This window comes from Calypte anna, chromosome 8, assembly GCF_003957555.1.
Source record: "Calypte anna isolate BGI_N300 chromosome 8, bCalAnn1_v1.p, whole genome shotgun sequence".
NCBI classification, from domain to species: domain Eukaryota; kingdom Metazoa; phylum Chordata; class Aves; order Apodiformes; family Trochilidae; genus Calypte; species Calypte anna.
Window position 1 is genome coordinate 30,245,489 of NC_044254.1, and position 20,138 is coordinate 30,265,626.

Below are 20,138 nucleotides of genomic sequence, written 5' to 3' on the forward strand. Positions count from 1 at the left end.
TCTTCTGGGATAATCCCTTCTTCTGGGACCCTCGTGGTGTGTTGCTGGATTAGTGACTGAATTTTATTGATCTTACTCAGCCCTGTCTGACCCTCAGACAGAGCCCCCCCTTCATGGGCCCACCTGCTCTGCTCTCTTCAGAGGCTTTATATTCCTTGCAAGGAGGCTCTAAGAGTTATTTTTAAAATTCCATCTCTCCAAATTATAATTTAATGTTCTCGTGTTGTCAGCATGAATAATTGGTGATATTTCTCTTTCCCAGTTCTTTTAATGGGTTTTACCACGTATTTTCATCTCTCCATATTTTTCTGTCCTCCACCAGCATCTTTCTCTGGTTAGTCCTGACACGTATCTTCTGACACAACACCATTGCACTTATTTTTTTCCCTTGGTTCTTGCAGTTGGTTCTATTAAAAAATACTCTCTTAGAATTGACTGGAACATGATTTAGGTTTTTTTACAATATATTTCACTTTCATGACATACCCACAAATGCCAGAGTAGTTCTTTCCAAAGTGTATTGATTTTTGTCTGAATAGATGCTAAAAAGAATATATTTATATATGTATATAAAACATTTAAAAGTTCATAAAATTTTGCACCTGAAATAGAAACCTGTGTTGATCATTATGTCAGAAATGGACCTGCTGGTTCTTTCTACCTTACAGCAAGTAGTTTTGTCTTAAGCTTATAACTTCTGGAAGTTTCATGGCACAATATTGGGATTCTAGGTTCAAGATACAGTAAACACAGAATTCCAAAAGAGTCCCCTCTCTGATACAGACAACACTTGTAAATCCACTCTGGAAACCCCAGGCAAGAAGGAGGAAGAAGAGCATACAAAAAGCTCAGAGGTACAACCACAAGCTTAACGTGCACCATGCTGCAAAGGTGGAGAGTTTCACACTCTGCGAATGCTCTGCACTCTTTTTATTTCTCAGCAAATAGTTTTACCTGAGTTTGTTACACTGCACAAGGAAATGTTTGTGCTGCACTGGAAAACTGCTGTTGCACTTTGAGCTGTATGTAAGTCACTGCTGTATGTACAGCACACAACAAGGATCTCTGCATGTGAAAGCAGTTTCAAGTCTTGAATGCATCACTCCACCTGGCTCAGGATGTAGCTGTGTCTCCTTAGATGGTAGCACTGAGGGGGTTAATTAACAGGCTGTGAAGACACCTGTTCTGTGCTCTTTTGGTGTGGTACTACCTCCAGGATGCAGAAGGATTACCATATCTGTTATGTAAATTTAATTATATTCTTCAAGGCTACATTACATGGCAAATGCTTCTGCTAATCTGTTTCCACTGTTAGTACAAAAAGTACTTCATGGAGAGTAAACCACTGAAAGCTTTCTCCTTATGAGCAAAAGCAAGTAAATTTTACAGATACTGTAGCATTTTACATTTTAATACTGTGGTTTGGTTTTAGTACTCCGTTTCAATTGTTTCTCTAAATATTGCATCTCTTCCCTTTATTGGCTTCACTCTGCAAAGTCACTGGAGTACCTTAACAGCAAATATCAGGGTACAGAGGGCCTCATAGTGTCTCCATTAGTGTAAGTTCCCTCCTCTGTATATTTCTCCTAACCATTTCCTTCCTCATTTATACTACTAATTACTGATTTTCTCCTCTTGTCTCTCCAAAATGTCCTCCTTTTTACTAGAGGGTGAGATCACAGCTCACCCTCCCACTCCCAAGCCAAGGCATGTTTCCTGTAGCCCACTCCACAAGGGTGGCACTGGCAGGACTTGGCAGTGGTGCTGTGCCCACCTCCACCAGTTCCCTCAGCCCATGCACCAGCACCCACAAGGGGGGTTTCCCATTTTCCTCATCCTTCTGGCTGCCTTTCCTTGGGTCCCCTCCTGAGGGCAGGGTCGTGTTCCTCCAGGAAGTGTCACACTCCCCAGGACACCTCTCTCCAGCTCAGTGTCTTTCTCATTTCTGAACTTTCTTCCAGGGGTAAGAAATGCCATGGATTCCCTCTTTGGGTCTTCATTCCCTTCTGGTTATCCTATGAGCATGATGTAAAGGTTCTAATTTAAAATACCTTTTTCAAAGACTACACCTCACTTCCTTTCCACTTCATGAGAAGTTTATGAAGTTTGAATCATTTTAATGTAGCAAAAACCTCTTCAGAGACAAAGTAATTCTAATTAAATATAGCTATAGAGACAGCTTGATCTACAGAATGACGAATAAATGAATGGGGAACACTTGCTCTTGAGATAAGAAGTAGTTGTTTATGCTGAATTGTTACTTATTTCTACTGGCAGCTTGCATACTTGTGACCTTTACTGCGTCAAAAATGTTTACGTGGCCTTGATGTAGCTCACAAGTTCCATCTGTTTTGTCCATATTTTCAGAATGAACACATCACTGTAATTTTGACATTTGTTTATGCAGGACTAATCAGAATTTCAGCTGACAAATCAGCATGATTAGAGAAAACCCGTGCAGTGGGGTTTGGGTGTGTGGTCACATTCATGAAGAGAAGGCTGTGAAATGTTTGTTCATTGCAGTTTGGAGGGGATTCTGTTTCCTATGTTTACTCTTACCTTATCTTCCTCAGGATGCCTATGGACATCCTGCCAGTGAGATGAGGATAGGGGAACTTCGTCCTTCCATGCCAGAGACTCCGTTGTACCCACCCAAACTTGTTCTTCTGGGTAAAGAGAAGAAAGGTACAGACTTAACTTACAGCTTTTTAGATGAAAGCATTTGCAATGTATACTGATAACCAATACTTAAGGTGCTGTACAGTTCACTCTGATTTTAAAGCATATTACATGCATATTTCTGCACATGTGTATATCCATAGTATCTGTTTAAAAATGTTTTTCTCTGGAATTTTCAAATACCACCTCCTGAAAACATTTGCTGTGTTTTGTTTCAGAGTCAACAGATGAGTCAGAAGCAGATAAGATCCACTGTCTGAATAACAGCGTTTCCTCAGGCACTTACTCAGACTATTCCCCTTCCCAGGCTTCCTCAGGGTCCTCCAACACCCACGTTAAAATGGGCTCCTTGCAGACAACGGCTAAAGAAGCAGTGAATAACTCTCTGTGGGGGAACAGGTGTGATCATCTTTCTTAATAGTGCTGCCTAACACTTTTTTTAATTAGAGAAGAGTAGGTTTAGATTGAATGAGTAGGTTTAGACTGAATGTTAGGAAAAAGTTGACCATGTGGGTAGTGTAAAAATGGAAGAGGTTTCCCAGGGAGGGGGTTGAGGCCTCATCCCTGGAGATGTTCAAGGTGAGGCTTGAGGAGGCTCTGAGCACCCTGATCTGGGTGAGGGTGTCCCTGATACTGCAGAGCTTGGACTGGGTGAGCTTTAGAGGTCCCTCCCAACCCAAATCATTCTGTGGTTCTGGCTGCCTTTCAAAGTGATCCTATGCTAGCTGTTAAGGCTCTCCATTAACAAAATGCAGTTCTGCCCCAGTTTTGCAGAGCTGTACATAGCTACTCAAAGCCCAGGCCATGCAGCTGGCCACCTGTTCATGCTCTGTAAATGTCAGTACTTCCACAGCTGCTTTTTCAACTGTGTGCTACAACCATGCACTAAAAGTAATCAAACTGCAATTATCCTGCTCGGAGTGGTCCTGAGCTGCAGCTGGCTGTAGTTTAGCAGAGATAGCAGAGTCTGAGTCTCTCATATTATTGCTGTCCTGAGCCTCTCTCTGCCCGGGACCTCCAAGAACATCACAGTGCTCTGAAAGCTGTAATTTGCACTGTCCATCAGCAACCTGAACACAGTCTTGTAGCACACCAGGAACACCTGGTGAGGATTCCTGCCATAAATCACCTCATGTGGTTCCATCCCATTAAAGAGAGGCTGGAGCCTGCTCACTGGAGATGCAAAAAAAAAAAATCTTGGTGGTGAGAACATGCACAGACTGAATCTGGTAGGTTTGGTTTTGGGGAAAAAAAAAAAAAAAGTAAAAATAAAAAAATCTCCCCTCATATATAGAACACAGAATAACAGAAGGTTATTTTTTAAAACAGGAAAATGTGCTCAGTTGGGTTTATGTGAACATGGCATTGAGCAACCCGGAGCTTTTGACTGACTTCTTAGTTTCTCTGTGTGCATACTCAGAGAATCTGTGCTCTGGTGCAAAAAACCTGCAGCCCTTGGTGCCAAACCAGCTCAAGGTGCACTTCTGCAGTGCCATCCCAGAGCTCCCAGAGATGGGAAAACACTGAGCTGCTCTGCACCTGCATCTTTCCCCTGAGGGCTCAGGTGCTGTGACGGAGGGCGTGTTATCTGGTTTCGCTTCCTTTTGTTGTTTTTTTGGGTTTTTTTGCAGGCTGGCCCAGTCGTTTCCACAGCCCCTGGAAACCAAGCCATTGCTGAGCCAGCGGGAAGTGGTGCCGGGGGGGAACCTGCCGGCCCGGCCCGACCGGCGCCCGCTCAGCGACACCTTCACCGACAGCTGGGCCGACGGCTCGCACTACGACAACACCGGCTTCGTGGCGGAGGAGAGCGCGGTGGAGAACCCCAGTGCCAACCCCCTCCTGGGCACCAAGTCCAGGAGCACGTCGGCACACGGACGCCGGCCCCTGATCAGACAGGACCGGATCGTTGGCATTCCCCTGGAGCTGGAGCAGCCGACGCTCAGAAACACACACGAATCTGAAGTGCCTCCTCCCAATCCTTGGCAAAATTGGACCAGAACCCCTAGTCCTTTTGAAGACAGGACAGCTTTTCCTTCCAAACTGGAAAGCACCCCCACCACCAGCCCTTTGCCTGAGCGGAAAGATCACATCAAAGAGTCTCCTGAAATGACTAGCACTTTCAGCCCGGGAATAGCATGGGAATATCACGACTCAAACGCTAACAGAAGCCTCACCAACGTCTTCTCCCATATCCACTGCCGCCCAGACCCTCCCAAAAGTGTCATTTCCATCAGCAAGAGCACGGAGCGGCTTTCCCCCATGATGAGGGACATAAAAACCAACAAATTTAAGAAGTCGCAGAGCATCGACGAGATAGACGTCGGGACGTACAAGGTGTACAACATCCCCTTGGAAAACTATGCAACTGGTAACGACACTGTGGGAACCCACGAGAGGGTGGAGAAGCTGCTGGGCCCGGAGCACGGCATGCTGAGCATGTCCCGCAGCCAGTCGGTGCCCATGCTGGACGACGAGCTCCTCACCTATGGCAGCGTCAAGGTGCAGCCCCAGCACAAGCCCCCGGTCACCAAGAAAGTCTACCAGTTCGACCAAAGCTTCAACCCGCAGGGAGCAGTGGAGGTCACGGCCGAGAAGAGGTTGCCACAGCCTTTCCAGCTCAACCCCGAGTACATTCCCCAGCAGAGTAAAAACCTGCCCCAGGAGCTGGTCAGCCCCCGGGCCTACCGCGGCTACCCCCCCGTGGAGCACATGTTCTCCTTCTCCCAGCCGTCGGTCAACGAGGAGGCCCTCAGCACCCCCTATGCCAGCCAGGGCTCTCGGCCGGGGTTCCTGAGGAGAGCAGATTCCTTGGCTGGCTCCACCGAGATGTCCATGTTCAGGAGGGTCAGCGAGCCCCAGGAGCTGCCCCCCAGCAGTAGGTATGGCCGTGCTCCCTACCGAGGGGCTGCGGAGCGCCAGGGCAGCATCTCGGTCTCTGAGTCTCAGTTCCTCAAGAGGAACGGCAGGTACGAAGATGAGCACCCTTCCTACCAAGAGGTGAAAGCCCAGACTGGAAGCTTTCCGGTCAAAAACCTCACACAAAGGAGGCCGTTGTCTGCAAGAAGCTACAGTACAGAGAGCTACGGCACGTCCCAAGCCAGGCCGGTCTCGGCGAGGCCTACAATGGCAGCTCTGCTGGAAAAGATTCCGTCAGACTATAACTTGGGTAACTATGGCGACAAGCCTTCCGATAGCAGTGATATAAAGACAAGGCCTACCCCTGTGAAGGGAAATGAGAGCTGTGCTAAAATGCCCGCTGACTGGAGACAACAGCTACTTAGACATATAGAAGCTAGAAGGTTAGACAGGGTATGTTTGGCATTTCTCTGCAATTAATGCCTTTAGTTGTGTGTTTCGGTATTTCCAACTCTTTGCACGTGCAGTGGTTACCACCAGAATGCCCACTAATGACCTGCCTGCCTTGGTGCCAGAGGAGCCGACCCACACCAGGGCTCTGGGGGTGCTCCAAAGCAGCTGGAGTGAGGGGGTGCCAGGTAACGAGCGGGAAAGGGTCTCAGCACCAGTAATGCCCCCCGTGCACGTTACTGGTGTAGGAACTGCTGCAACACTGTCTGAAATAGCAAAAAAACCCCAAAACAACCCAACATACAAATCTCTCCTTATCAGCAGATGTGAACGTGCTGCTGAAGTCCAGTAATGATTTGAGCAATCACAGATGCTGGGTACGTCTTTGCAGCAAAGGGCAATAAAGAAAAACATCACAGATAAAAAGCAAAATAATGTGTTTTAGCTTTCCTACGGCTGTTAGTGGGGAGGATTTAAGGGTATCTCTTATCTCTGAGAAACATCACTGGGTATATATACACTGCCACTGTTTGTTTAGAGGGGATACAATTATTGCTCCATTTAGCTGTAGAAGTTCTGCTGATTTGCCTCCCACACAAGCAGCACTCCAGTGCACGGGGTCAGTAAGATCCTAACTGCTAAATGAGTTACTCCACCAATCGGATTTGCTGCATCCTCTGAAGTGGTGGTGAAAAAATTCCTGTTGTTGAGTGCAGAAGTTGGTTTCAGAATGTGTCCATGTAGCAGTTTGATGCTAGATACTCGTGAGATGGGTGTTAATGCATTCATTACCTCCCAGTTGCTCGGGTGTGATGCACACTGAAATATCATTAAGGACCAAATGGGTAACCTTTAAAAACTGGCTCGAAGGCTGAAGCCTTTTCCTTATTTCAGCTGTTTTCCTTATGCTGTGCACATCTGATTGGAAAATTCCTAGGCAAGATAGTGCACCCCAAGTAGAGATTTCTGGTGGAAATAAACCCTCTCCAGGTGTTTGTTTAAGAAGTATCTTTACACATAGTTTACAACTTGTGTTTGCTTAAGAAATGCCCTATGCCATGGCAGGCTGGCACTGGTGACTGCAACAAGTGAAGTGAGGTCAGAGCAATCCCTGCAGGGGCTGCTGAGCCAGGCTCTGGCTGGTTGCCACATGCCATGAGCAAAGCTCTCAGAATCTGGGCTGTCTGGGGCAGTTCTGCTGGCGAGAGCTGCTGGGCACTGCCCACCTGCCCCTGATCAGCAGGTCCCTGTGCTGGGGCAAAGCTCATCCCTTGTGTGCAGCTGCTGGCCAGAGAGTGGAAGCAGAGCTCCAAGGGTGATGCAGAACTTCTGCTGCAGGGTTTTCCCTCTGCCTCTGATCCTGTTTTATGCTAGATACATGTTTTCTGGCCCATCCGTGGTTGTGCAGATGTACCTAAATTTGGCCATATTTGCAAAACAAAGACTTGTGCCACATTATAGACTGCAATTTTCAAACTACAGGTACCAACATATTTCACCTGCTGTCAGCGTTGAAGTCTTTTCTGGTATCCATTCTATGTATAAGTAGCAATGTATTTGCTTCCGTGTGACCCAGTGCATGCCTGAAAAAAAAAAAAAACCAACAAAAAGCTATTTATTTCTTGGTACTGTTCGTTTGCTTTAAACTAAAATGTTGTGAACTTAACCATATATATGTGTGATACTTAATTCAATGAGCATGTGTGTTCATATCCTGTCACGTGGTTGTTTCCTCTACTCAGACTGCTGCTTACAAACACAACACAGTTAGCCTTGGCATGCTGCACTCTGGAGGGTTTTCAGCCATGCATGCCGGCAGAAGCATGACTTTAAACTTGCAGCCTAAATCTAAATTTGAAAACCAAATGCTTCAAGAGCTACCTCTACCGAAAGTAAGTATGGGATAGCCAGCATATACCAGCATTACCCAGTCAGTTGATAACACTCCTTGCTTTCTCCTGGTTTAGCTTTTGCCTCTTGTCCATGCTTATACTCTACCCAGTCCAAAAAGCAAAGGTGGTGGCACTGCCTTTCCTACCCAGCACCTTGCTTTCTGGATTAAGTAGCTCCCGTGGCTGTCGTTACTGCTTTCTGCTCCCATGACTGATGCAATCATTCTGTCTTCCTCAGTGGCTCAATCTGCTCACAGGAGGGAAGAAGGTGTTTGATTTGGTGACTCTTGGACCTCAGAAAAATCAGTGTAGAAGTGTTTAATATGCATTTAGGTGGGCTCCAAGAGACAGGGGGTTTAACATATGAACGCTACTTGAGTATGCTATGATAATCAGTTTGAGTCCATGCTTACCACACCTGAATTAATGTTAAACTATTAATAATGCCTACAGAAAGGGAAAATTTTTCACATGTTTTACTTGCTGGACTAGATGATCCTTGGTCCCTTCCAACCTGACACTCTGTGATTCTGTGGTACTTGGTGATTAACAGCACTTTGCTGGCAAGTGCAGAGACAACTGCACACAAACAAATGTTTGAAGAGAAAAGCAGATGTGAGGAGCCAGAGAGGGCATTGCTGAGGTGTTTTCAGTCTCAGGGAGGAGGTGCTGAGGCCTGTGCCATGTCAGGCCACCCCTGTGCCAGCAGCAGGTGGTGGCACTGCTGGGCTCCACGCAGGAGCATGGCTGGGTGTCTGCCCACAGCCCCACCCGTGGCTGCTGGCAGGGATCAGCTCCATCTCTGTCAGTAACTACAGGGCAGCAGAGCAGGCATCCAGGCACTGCAGTGCCATCAGCTGCACCAGTAATTGCTGGCCTGGCCCCTGGCAGGGCTTGGCCCCAGCCAGCTGGCAGCAGCCCAGGCAGAACCAGCCAGAAATTCCCAGAGGAGGATCCCAATGGCCCATTTCAGAGGTTAGATCCAAGGCTGCTGAGAAGAATAAGATAATTGAATGGCAGGAAGATGAGCAGATTGTGCTGGCTGGAGGACAGGCCTCAGCCCTGCTTAGCTTACTAATGCAGGGCTTCCAGGCAGAGCTGGGAGAGGCTCACAGTGCCCACACACACACACAGATCATGGACAGTTCTTCCCCTGCTGTGTAACTTACTCTCCATGCACTGTTCACTGTTTACCCCTCCCCTTCAGCTGTCTCTGGATTTAAGCAAGTCCTAATGTTAGTGTGTGCTTCTCTGTTGTTGGGTTGGTGGCACTGAGGTCAAACCTTCCCTGCAGACGTGTGTGTGTGTGTCTGGACACAGACAGCTTTCCCCTGTTGGTCATAACTGGATTTTCCTTTCAAATCATTTGTTTGTCTGTTTGGGTATAACCTGATGCTTGTCCCAAGTCCTTGACAGAAGTTCATTTAACATCAACTCCAAACAATGGTGCTGTTTTCCTACACGGTTTTAGGAATGATAATTTCCAATTTTTAATAATTTGGGGCTGTAGATGAATATGGATACCAATACATGGATGTCTGAGGAAACTTATGAAACTGCTTATGGGGGATATGTTTTGGGGTGTGGTTTTCTGTCAATTATTCTGCTTCCTATTCCACCAGCATTCCATTGCTACATACCCATAGCAAATGTAATGCTGAACTGCATGATGGGGGGGTTGTCTTACTGCACTGTTTGGAAAGTACTGAAAAGATACTGTTGAACATAGAATGTCAATGTTTAGTATTGTTCAGTTTAATTCCTTCACATGTTCTAAAGGATTTTACATTCACTTGATGAATCCAGGCCACAGCAGCTAAATATTAACCTCTTCTTCTTCCCCTTCCTTGTGGCCTAGATTCAAGAATGTAATGAGTGAGCTTTAGTTGTCCAGTGGAAGATCAGGATATCAAGTATAGCAACTGCTTAATTTGGAAAATTCATTCCATCAGCTCTACAGAATGTCTGAATGGCTGCCTTCCACTTTTTACCTGCACTTAGCAGAAATGTAGTTTTTTTCCCAGTCTGCCCAAGCCCACCATGGGCACCTGGGGCTGGGGTGGCTCTGGAAGGTATGACACATCACAAAGATGAGGACTTTTCTTTTTCATTGGTTTTTACCACTCCTCAGAGCCAAAATATTTTGCAGTGGTATTTTTTCACTGTAAAGCTGCTCCCTGCCCTGGTCTCAGATGATGAACCCCCCGTGGGGTGAGGGGGACATGCAGCAAACAGGGCAGAACAGCTGATTCTGAGTTTGTGTAGGCACAGAGTGCCCAAACTGGGACCTCAGTTCTGATCCACGGACAAAGAGGGCTCAGGGCTGGGGTTAGTTTTTCCATTTGAATATGTGTAAAGAAAGCTCTACAGGGAGGTCTTGTAATTTCAAGAGGGAAAATGTTTCTCTAGTGGTTTTAACATAGAAAAATCACATCTTTCCTGATGTGTCTGGAAGACTTTGTGAATGATGAGAGAATGGTAATGAAAGCTTTCTTTGCTTTTCAGTAATGAGGGCTGACATTTTTTTATTCACAATTTACTTCTACTTCTGAATTACTTTTAAAATTGACCAAAAATTTTAAAAAATTCTTGATTGTTGACCAGTTACCAGCTTTGGAGTCTCAAAGCACCAGTTTCATTTGTTCTTCAGTCATCAAGAGAAGTGATTCATATTTTTTTTAAAAAAATCAATGCTGAAGAAGAAAGTGCTTAAATGATAGAGGGGAGGAAGAGAACTTTTTTTTCTTTGCAGATTACCATTAAGCAGTTAACTGAATAAGCACCAGATAATGCTGAGTGCTGTCAGTGGCGGCACGGTGGGGACATTTTGGAAAGCCTGACACAAAAGGCCATAGCCAGGTTAGCAAAATTCCCAGCTATGGTAAAGAAGTACAGATAATAAGAAGTATAAGATAATAAGTACAGATAACAGAAAGTCAGGATGGGACAAAAAAGTGCCCATGTCCTCAGAAGTGCTGAAAGCAGGAGTGGAACAACCAGGGGGAAAAAAGACAAAGAAGAAACATGATTATCTTAAAGGTCTTTTCCAACCAAAATGATTCTGTAAAAGAAGAAGTGGAAAATAGTAACAAAGCATCAAGCTTGTTGAGGAAGCTTTGTGTCTCACCTCCATGCCTATTCAGGAAAGGATTTAATTGCTGGGTAATATTGTGCACCTAATACCCTGTGAACTTGGAGCAAAACCAGCCCCAGCCCTGAGAGAGGCCTGTGGAAGCTGCCACATTGCCAGGAGACACTGTCACAGGTTCAGTGCTGCCAGTAAGGGAGAAAATCTAAGCATGTAATTTAATCTTGGTGGCAAGTGCCTCATGAATAAGTTTTTTTGATGCTTGAATGACCTGTAAGAAAGTTCCAACTGAAATGACTAATGGCAGACTGCACACTGAGATGGGGAGTGGTGCCAGAATGTGCTTCTCTGAAAGGAACGAGTTACATACAATGGATTTTCACTTTTCTCTCATCATTCATTATTCTCATTGTTCCTCTTATGTATCCTTCAAGATCTCCTGCTTGGGGAGAGTCCCTCAGCAATGTGATCACACCTTTGTGAAACACCCTAGAGATGTAAAAGCATTTCCATGTTATCAGTGGTGTGGTGCTGTGTGATGTGGGTCGGTGACTGCTGTGATGTGGAGTGAGAGATGTCTGTGGTGCTGTGACAGTGACTAAAGGCTGCCCTACCCTTTCTGCAACAGACCCCGTCACAGCAGAGCAGTGTCCTGGACAACGGGCAGGAGGAGATGTCCCTGGGCAGCCAGTGGAACCCCTACCCCCTAGGGCGGCGGGACGTGCCACCAGACACTGTCACTGTCACCAAGAAGGTAAGCTGCACCCCGTGCTCTGCTTCCCCAGCCAGGGGGAGAAGGAGAATGGGCTGATGAGGACAGGCTTGGGAAGCACATGGGTTTGTTTCAAAGTTTAATGTGCATTAAGGATGGTCTTTTGATGCTTGCTGCCTGATTCTATATTTATTTCTGCACTTGTGGAAATAAATATTTATATTTATTTCTCCACTTGTGACATCTGTAGCCTGTGAAATGGGCACATTGGGCTTGGCAAGTGTGTTCCTGTAGGTACTGAAATGCCCTCAGCTCCCTCCTAGCCTGACAAGTCACCACTTGAATTTTTCATTTCAATTAAATCCTTCAGTTTACCACAAAAAAAAAAAAGGATGGAGGCCTGGACAGGCACAGGTGTCATGGCAGAGCCCTCCTAGGCACTCATCATCTGCTGACAGACACACTAGAAAGGGTTCTAACTCCTGGTACCTTGTGGGTATGAAATTCCAGTGGCTGGACCTGGCCTCTTTCTGTGCAAACATTGGCTGCTCCCTCCCAGCCCCAGCCTCTGCTCATCGACCCAGAACCTGCCAGGTTTGAATGCTCTGACCATGAAGCTGGAGAAGAGAGGAGGATGAAAAACTAAACCATGTTTGCAGTCAGCTTCAGAAGGTGGAGCCCCAGGTGCAGGCAGTGGTAATTACATTGGCTGTTATCTCTGCAGGGATCAGTCCTGCTCATTCTGGATGTCTACGAGTGAGTAAAAGCAGTGTGAAAGTCATCACTGGTAACTTCCAATTAGCTGTCAGGAACATCTCCCTCCTGGCTTCACATCTCTTTATCCAAGGCAGCTCCTGAAGCAGTAGCCCTTGCCTTCATACCAAAGCAGATCCAGGAGATTCCCATCTTCCAGAGCACTGCTTGATGGTGGGAGAGAAAAGCCACTGAAAACCCCCACAGCCCAGAGGGTCCTCCCAGGCACAGGTGGGGTGAGGAGGGAGGTGCCCTGGCACTGTCTGATGGAGATATTAGAATGGTTTCTCCATCCCCTGACATGCAAGAAACCAGGATGAGACATTTAAGAGGAGTTCCTGCTTATCTCCACTGCCATGTTAGGACAAACCTGCCTTTGTCCATCCACACCACCTCACACAGCCCATGCCTTGCATTTGTGCCTCAGGGCTGCTGGAATGAGGAGCCTCAGATTCTTTTACATGCTAAATGTTTCAGTATCTGGCTGCTCAGAGGTGGTAAGAACAAACACTGTGTAACCAGACCGAAGTCTGATTAGCTCAGAGGAGCAATCCATGGCTACATTGTCAGCTACTTTAATTATTCTGTAAACACTGGACACGGAGCTGGAAATAATTAACTTTGGTGGAGGGTGTTAAATAAAGTAAAGAATGCAAATGCAACTGGGAAGCAGTCTGCATGATAAAGATTTTTTTCCTGAAGTATAAATAACTCCTGGTTCCAAGAAAGGCAGCTTACCCACCTCCAGCAAGAGCCAGTGTGAATACACAAGAAGCAGGGATATCATCTCTTCAAAATCTGTTAACAGGAGTGAGAAAATGAATTCTGAAAGTGGTTTACTCACCATCCTCAGGAGGAGGTTTGCATTGTGCTGTCGTGGCCATCCTGATCTCCTCTCCAGGGAAGGGACCTCCAGTGTCTTGGTTTCCCAGCATCTGGGGATTAAAATGCAGCAGTTATTTAGTCAGGAAATCTTCTGTAGAAATCAAGTTCAGCATAACCAACAAACCACATAAATATAAATTGTTGCATGTGTTGTTTTTCCATTAAGACAGCAGTGCTGGTGAGTGCAGGGCAGGGTCACTGCGTGGCAGAGCTGTCCTTGGGACATCCCTGGAAGAACAGTGTGCACTGTGCAGAGATGGACTCAGGCTGTGCAGTACATACACAGGTGCAGTAAGACACATCCCAGATCAGCCACACGTGAAGGGCTCCTACACCTGGGCTGCAAAAGTGAGGAACTCGGATGCACTCTGCAAAAAAGTGGGACAGAGCAGGTCAGGGTTGCTCACAGTCACTGCCTGTCCTGCTGGGGCTCAGTGACACAGGAGCTCCAGCTGCACCTGGATTGAGGGTGTGTTCTGCAGAGAAAGTTTGGAAATCCATTAAGATGTATTTTTGCTCTGGCTACAAGCAAGTAACTAGTGTCCTAGCTGCTCTAACTTCTGAGGCCAGAGGATTGGCCAGTGGGTAAGAAATATTTTGCTCTCTTGCTGCATCAAATGTGATTTTGCCTAAAATACAGTCTCACAGCTGGTGACTCTCCCAGCAGGATCATAAAGGTTCTGTAGTACTGAGGATGAGACCTTCATGACAAGATGTGGTTGTGTTGTTGGCTGTGTAAACTTCATGTGAAACTTCATTTAAACAGGCCTGGAACCCGGGTTTTGCTTGTTCCCTTAGTGCCAAGCTGCATGGCATTATGTATAACCACAGCATCCAAGTCCTGTAAATATGAAAGGCAGACAATTGTCTCAGCTGAATTGATTTTGCAAAGGTTTGCCTCGAGTATCAGGTAATCCATGTGTTGAAGAGGAAACAAGTCTGCAACTTTACCATGGCAAGAAGAGAACACAGAAAGCAAACCTCAGCCCTTAGATCCCAGCTGCAAACACAAAAGGCTGAGGGGTCAGGAGGATGGCAGCAGCCAGCTTTTTTGAGGAAAAAGAACCATATTCTAGAAATCTGATAATTTGATGAGTTACATACTGTAAAAGCCACATGCACTCCTTAGACAAGGAGTGGGATTTACCTGATCAATGTTTTCCATGCACAATGCTTAGCACTGGCCAAGGCCTGGTTGTGGGATGGATTTTCTTCCAAACTATTTAAAGTAAAAAAAAAAAAAAAGCATCCCAGCATCTTCAGAGTCTGCTGGGATGAATAATGCACCCTGCTTCAATGTATTAAATGTTTTCAGCTCACAGAGCACTCTGAGCAGATCCATGTATCATGGTGCAGGGGGAAGAAACCTTTTCTGTTTATTAACCATTCAGTTCATGGCTGATTTCCCTCCAACCTCCCTGGGTCACCACCTGCTGTGGGCTCAGCCTCGCTGCTCATTTCCACCCGTGGTCAGCAGGCAAACCTCTGCTGGGATTGAAGAGGTTTGCTTTTCCTTGACCCTGTAAGTTGTAATAATTGCTTCTTTGCAGCTTCCTGAATTTCTGGCCTAACGGGTTACGTTGCCCACAGGCAGGTAGCCACATCCAGACTTTAATGGGATCCCAGAGCCTCCAGCACCGGAGCCGGGAGCAGCAGTACGAGGGGAACATGAACAAAGTCACCATCCAGCAGTACCAACCCCCACTGCCCATCCAGATCCCCTCCTCCCAGAGCACCAGAGCACCACAGGGTGGGAGGTGTCTGATCCAGACCAAGGGGCAGAGGAGTACGGATGCCTACCAGGAGCAGGTGAGGAAACGGGGGTCTGGAAAAGAACACCTGGACAGAACAGTGCCTGGGGCTTTCTGCCTTGTGCACAGCAGGGAAATGGAGCACAGGGCAGCAATGGGTGGGCTGGGGGAGGCCTTGTTGCTGTCTCCAGCTGCCTGAGAGGAGACTGGAGTGAGCTGGGGGGTCAGTTTCTTCTTTTCTGCATAACCACTGATAGAGGAGAGGAAACAGCCTCACGTTGTGCCAGGGGAGGCTGAGGTTGGATATTAGGAACAATTTCCTTCCTGCAAGAGAGTGGTCAGGCATGGGAAGAGGCTGCCCAGGGCAGTGGTGGGGTCACCATCCCTGGAGGTGCTGAGAAACCCTGGGGAGGTGGCACTTGAGGACAGCTGCCATAGGAGGGTTGGGTTGATGGTTGGACTTCTTCACTGTCTGCTCCTGTCCCCAGTACACCTGGCCTCAGTGACTGCTGTCCCTGTGTGAGGCACCTGAGTGGCAGAGCATTTAGCAAACCTTTCTCTTGTGTAAAGTGTTGGGTGATCCAGACAAGTCCCTGCCTGCATGAGGTCCCCAAGGACAGCACTGAGCTGCAGGAACAACTGTGTGTGTGGCAGGAGGTGCTTAGCCTGGCTCAGCAGTCACTAAGCTCCACCCAGGTCATTTTTATTCTATATTCAGTTACCCAATGCTGCTCAGAATCATCCTGGCTCAAAGATAAGACTCAGCACTGTTCCCTGGAGCAAGGCACTTGTGAAAATGGTGGGTGCTCAGTGCAGGCTGTGGGCCTGGTGGTGGCAATAGTCTGGAGATCTCTGAGCATCAAAGTCCTTGTTCCTTGGGTTTTTCCTAAACATAGTGCCTGTGATACTGCTCCTGTGACACCCTTGAGAAAAATAACAGTGCAGAAGATGAAGCTTCACTGAGAGATTTATCCCAGTGCTGATGGGAAAGATTTGGCTGAGGTGAACTGCCCTTTCACAAGCAGAAAGGGGTTTTTATCTTCCTGAAAATAAAGTGCTAAGATACATGCAGGAATACCTGCAGGAGGGTGGATGTTAGGCTGTCATTGCATCAGTTTAGAACAATATTCTACTGACTGCTAGTGTGCAATACAGGTTTTGGGAGGGCCAGCTCATCTCCTTAGGGGTGCAGTGGGATCTAGGAGAAGAAGATGCCATTGTTTAGTCAGGCTTTCCTGTTGGCATTGACTTCTCTTGCCATGTCTGTTTAACCCAGTTTTGTGTGAGGATAGAGAAGAATCCTGGCCTTGGTTTTAGTATCAGTGGTGGAATAAGTGGACAAGGAAATCCATTCAAACCTTCTGATAAGGTAAGTTATAAACTCTCTCTAAATAGCCTTTATTTTAGAGTGCCTTATGGCAGAGGCATAGATAACACACGTGAAACTTTTATGCATTTCTGTTGTGATAATAGGAAGATTTTTCTCATACTTGGGTTGGTTTTTTTGTTAGGGGACAGTTATTTTTTTTTCTGGTTAATGAAGACAAGAGAAACAGAAATCATGTGGGCTTCTGCTTCATCTATCAGTTAATTTTTCACTCTGCTGGAGCATCATCTCTTTTACTTTTGTCTTTTAAGAGTCACCATTGGCCCTGGTGAAACTTTGAGCATTGTGGTGAATGCTGCACCAGCAGCAGCAGCACTGGGGAGCTGAACGTGTCTGTTCTCTCCTGGCTTTGGCTCCAAGAGGCAGTAATAACTCCATAAATGTTGAGAATGTCTGGCAAACAAGGAAACTGAAACTGCCTTCTGGCTTCTCAAAAACTTGAGCTGGGAACAGAAAGTAAAGCAGTGACTTCCCCACCACTCTGAGTGGCAGTGGGAAGCTAACAAGAGGTGTAAAATATGTGACAGTTCTACAGACTGGACTGAGTATCTAAAGGGCTGAGTACTAAGAAATGAATGGTTTTAAATTTATTGGTTTTCCCAAGGAGTAAGCAAAGATCACTTTAATGTTGGCTCCATTTGAATGATCCTCCTGGAAACCTCATTACTCCAGCCAAAGCAGACACTACTTGTGAGGTGGAATCTTGGTTTCAAGTGACCCCCACTTATCTTGGTGTCAGGCAATCACTAGCTGAAGGGACAAACCCCTGCTGCTGTTTGATGACAAACAGATGTTTTTAAAAAGTGGTGTGTTTAAGTCTAAACAGAGTTTAGACTAGTTGCCAGAGTATCTAAACTCCCCAGGCAGGGGTTAGGCTGACACCTGTATTTTGGGCAGTAGTTCTTGGTGACAGCATCCTAACCTCTGTTACTTCTGACTTATAGGGTATCTTTGTTACTAGGGTTCAGCCTGATGGACCAGCCTCCAGCCTGCTCCAGCCTGGTGACAAGATCCTCCAGGTATGGGGGGTTTGTCTGCTTTGGAACTGCACCTTTGCATCTTGCAGGGACTTTGTCTGCAGTAGCAGTTGGCAGTTCTTTGCTATCTTAATGCTTTAATAGTGATTCCTGATAGTGTTACAGTAATGCTGGTCCTGGGGGAAGGAATGAAGCCATTTGGGAACAAACTGAGGATGGGAAAAACAAACTGAGGATGTCCCCCAGGTCCCCTGCACCCCAGGGGCAGAGCCAGGTGACAGAATTTAAACTGAAAGATCAAACTAATCCTGACATCACATCCAGCTTTTCCACACCAGCAGCAAAGGAGGTGCAGGGAGAAAGGAGCTCTGGAAGGGGTTCATGAGCACAAGTGCACAACAAAGCAAGACACCTCTATAGTTCTCATTTTGCAGCTGATGCAACGTTTTTATAAGGAGCTTTATAGTCCTGCTTTTTTGGCAGAATTGTAACATTTTGCAATGTTTTTGCCTCCCTTTTGCTGCTTCAGCATTTTTGAATGTACTTGCATGAAAAAGGATCCACTGCTGGGCTGTGGAAGCAGCTGTGAAATTCACAGTGAAACCTCAGCTTTGGGTTTGCTTTTTGGTTTATTCTGTATTCCAGAATATTTTAAATATAGAGAGGCAATTTCTGAACATACCTTTCCAAAACTCCTTATTCACACAAAATAACAGCTGTCCAGGTAGGAAAGGGTTTTCTGCCATGTCCTACCAAGTTGTTTCTTTTTTTTTCATTAAAATGTGTTACCACTGGCAGAAAATAGTGTTACTTTTGAGGAAGAAGAGCCATCACAGTTGTCTGAAAGGTTTATAACAGTTTTTAAAGCCATTCACACTGAATGTGTGGGGACCTCGTGTGCCTTCAGCACAGAGGGTTGCTTGGACCTGCATTTTATGGCTGTTGTCATGGGAAATGGTTTCTCCTGATGGGCACAGGCCACCTGGAGCTGGGATTTCTCCTGTTTCCATGTGTGTTCTTAAAAGAGGTGCCTTTACCTTTGTCTGTATCGTCACATTTGAGGTACTGCTGCATTTTTCTTTGGTAACAGATTTCACTTTCTTAATCTATTCATCACATGTGTTGGTGAAGTTTGTTTGACTCTGCACTCTCAGTCACCCTGGTAGGACTGAGGCTCAGTCTCAGCAGAGTTTCTCCTTTGTCACTGCCAGTACAGAATTTTATCTGCTCTGGCAGGAAGTTTCCTTTTCCTTGCAATTACTCCTGCCCATGCATCATACCAGTCACCTGGTGCTGATTTATTTTGTGGCAAGCCAGAGGGTGGTCATTAATCTCATGAAGGGACTAACAGAGAAGAAAACATAACTGTGATGAAAGGTATTTTACTTCCCAAATATCAGCAAAGAGTGTGGTAAGAGGCATGGGCAGGTTACCTGAGCACCAGAGCAGGTTGTTGGGTGAGTGGTTCTCTTTCTGCACGCGCTGGACATCTGCATCCCTGGGCAGGCAGCAGTCTTCCATCCCAGAGCTCTTGTTCCTGCAGAAAACAATGGAATATCAGAGAGTCCCAGAATAATTTCAAGCTGGGAAGGACCCCTGGGGGTCAGCCTAGTCCAGCCCCTGCATGAAGCAGGGGGTGCAGTATCTCTCCCATGGGGGAGGAGAGAAAAGTTCTCTCAGTGGTGCAGTCAGACTCCTGGGGGTGGGGAGGGAATCGTGAGGTGATTATTAGTATTTATTTTAGCCTTGTTTTTCATTCTCCTCTATCCCTTTGCTCCCCCCAAATGAAGACACCACACAGAGCCTCACTGGATTTCTCCTATCCTTGTGTTTGTGTTGCAGGCCAATGGACACAGTTTTGTACATATGGAACACGAGAAGGCTGTGCTACTACTGAAGAGTTTCCAGAACACAGTAGACCTAGTTATTCAACGTGAGCTTACTGTCTGAATATTTTTTTATAAATAGTAAATATGTCTAGGCAGATCTAATGTTCAAACAGATTTATACATAGGAAACAAATTTTTTTGCCAATTGCTGGACCAATGGCAAAGGTAGTGCCAAATGTATAATACTCTATGTTAGTACCAATCATCTTGGAAGAAATATATTAAGGATATAAATCTCTTGTTCATGTGGCTGTGTATCAGTTCTAACTGTCAGCCTCTGGCTGTGCATTGGTGCGTTTTTTTAATCGAGTTACTTCTTAAAGTCAGTTTCATATGATTTCAGAACACAGAAGCACATACAAATTCTTTAGGAATTCTGCTGTCCATCAGAAACACTGCCTCAAAGTTGTATATGCCTTTATAAAGATGAAATATATAAACCTGTACTTCCCATGAAATATTTCTATCATGTCACATACAAAAATATAGAGAAGAAATATTTTCATAAACACCTGAAAGAAAGTATATATTAAATTAAATTTAATAATGTTCATTTATTTTCAATGCAAAGATATTATATGCCTTATGAAAATACCTGTACATATGCAGTGTGTATAGCTGGCTCCATATTAATCAGTCAGAATGTCACTATACAGGGTGAGGTACTTCATAAACTCTACTGTCATCTCTGGGACCTGGATACAGAGAACCCACAGGGGGACTGGTAACGTCCTCTTGGTTGGAGGCTTTAGCTGATCCCATGTGGAGACTCTAAAGAGCCAAGCAGCCAGTTCAGGCAGGTGGATGTTTCATCAAGGG

At 46.0% G+C, this 20,138-nt stretch overlaps 1 protein-coding gene across 1 annotated transcript in view; it reads left to right on the forward strand.

Annotated features, from left to right (window-relative positions):
- Positions 1-19,380, forward strand: part of LRRC7 (leucine rich repeat containing 7) — a 116,802-nt gene extending 97,422 nt beyond the window's left edge. The window contains exons 17-26 of the mRNA XM_030455170.1: positions 732-854; positions 2,574-2,685; positions 2,898-3,078; positions 4,311-5,988; positions 7,728-7,877; positions 11,594-11,719; positions 14,906-15,124; positions 16,343-16,435; positions 17,398-17,472; positions 19,273-19,380. Coding sequence (XP_030311030.1) covers positions 732-854; positions 2,574-2,685; positions 2,898-3,078; positions 4,311-5,988; positions 7,728-7,877; positions 11,594-11,719; positions 14,906-15,124; positions 16,343-16,435; positions 17,398-17,472; positions 19,273-19,380 — 2,865 coding nt within the window. The remainder of the gene's footprint in view (positions 1-731; positions 855-2,573; positions 2,686-2,897; positions 3,079-4,310; positions 5,989-7,727; positions 7,878-11,593; positions 11,720-14,905; positions 15,125-16,342; positions 16,436-17,397; positions 17,473-19,272) is intronic.
- Positions 19,381-20,138: the final 758 nt, after the last annotated feature.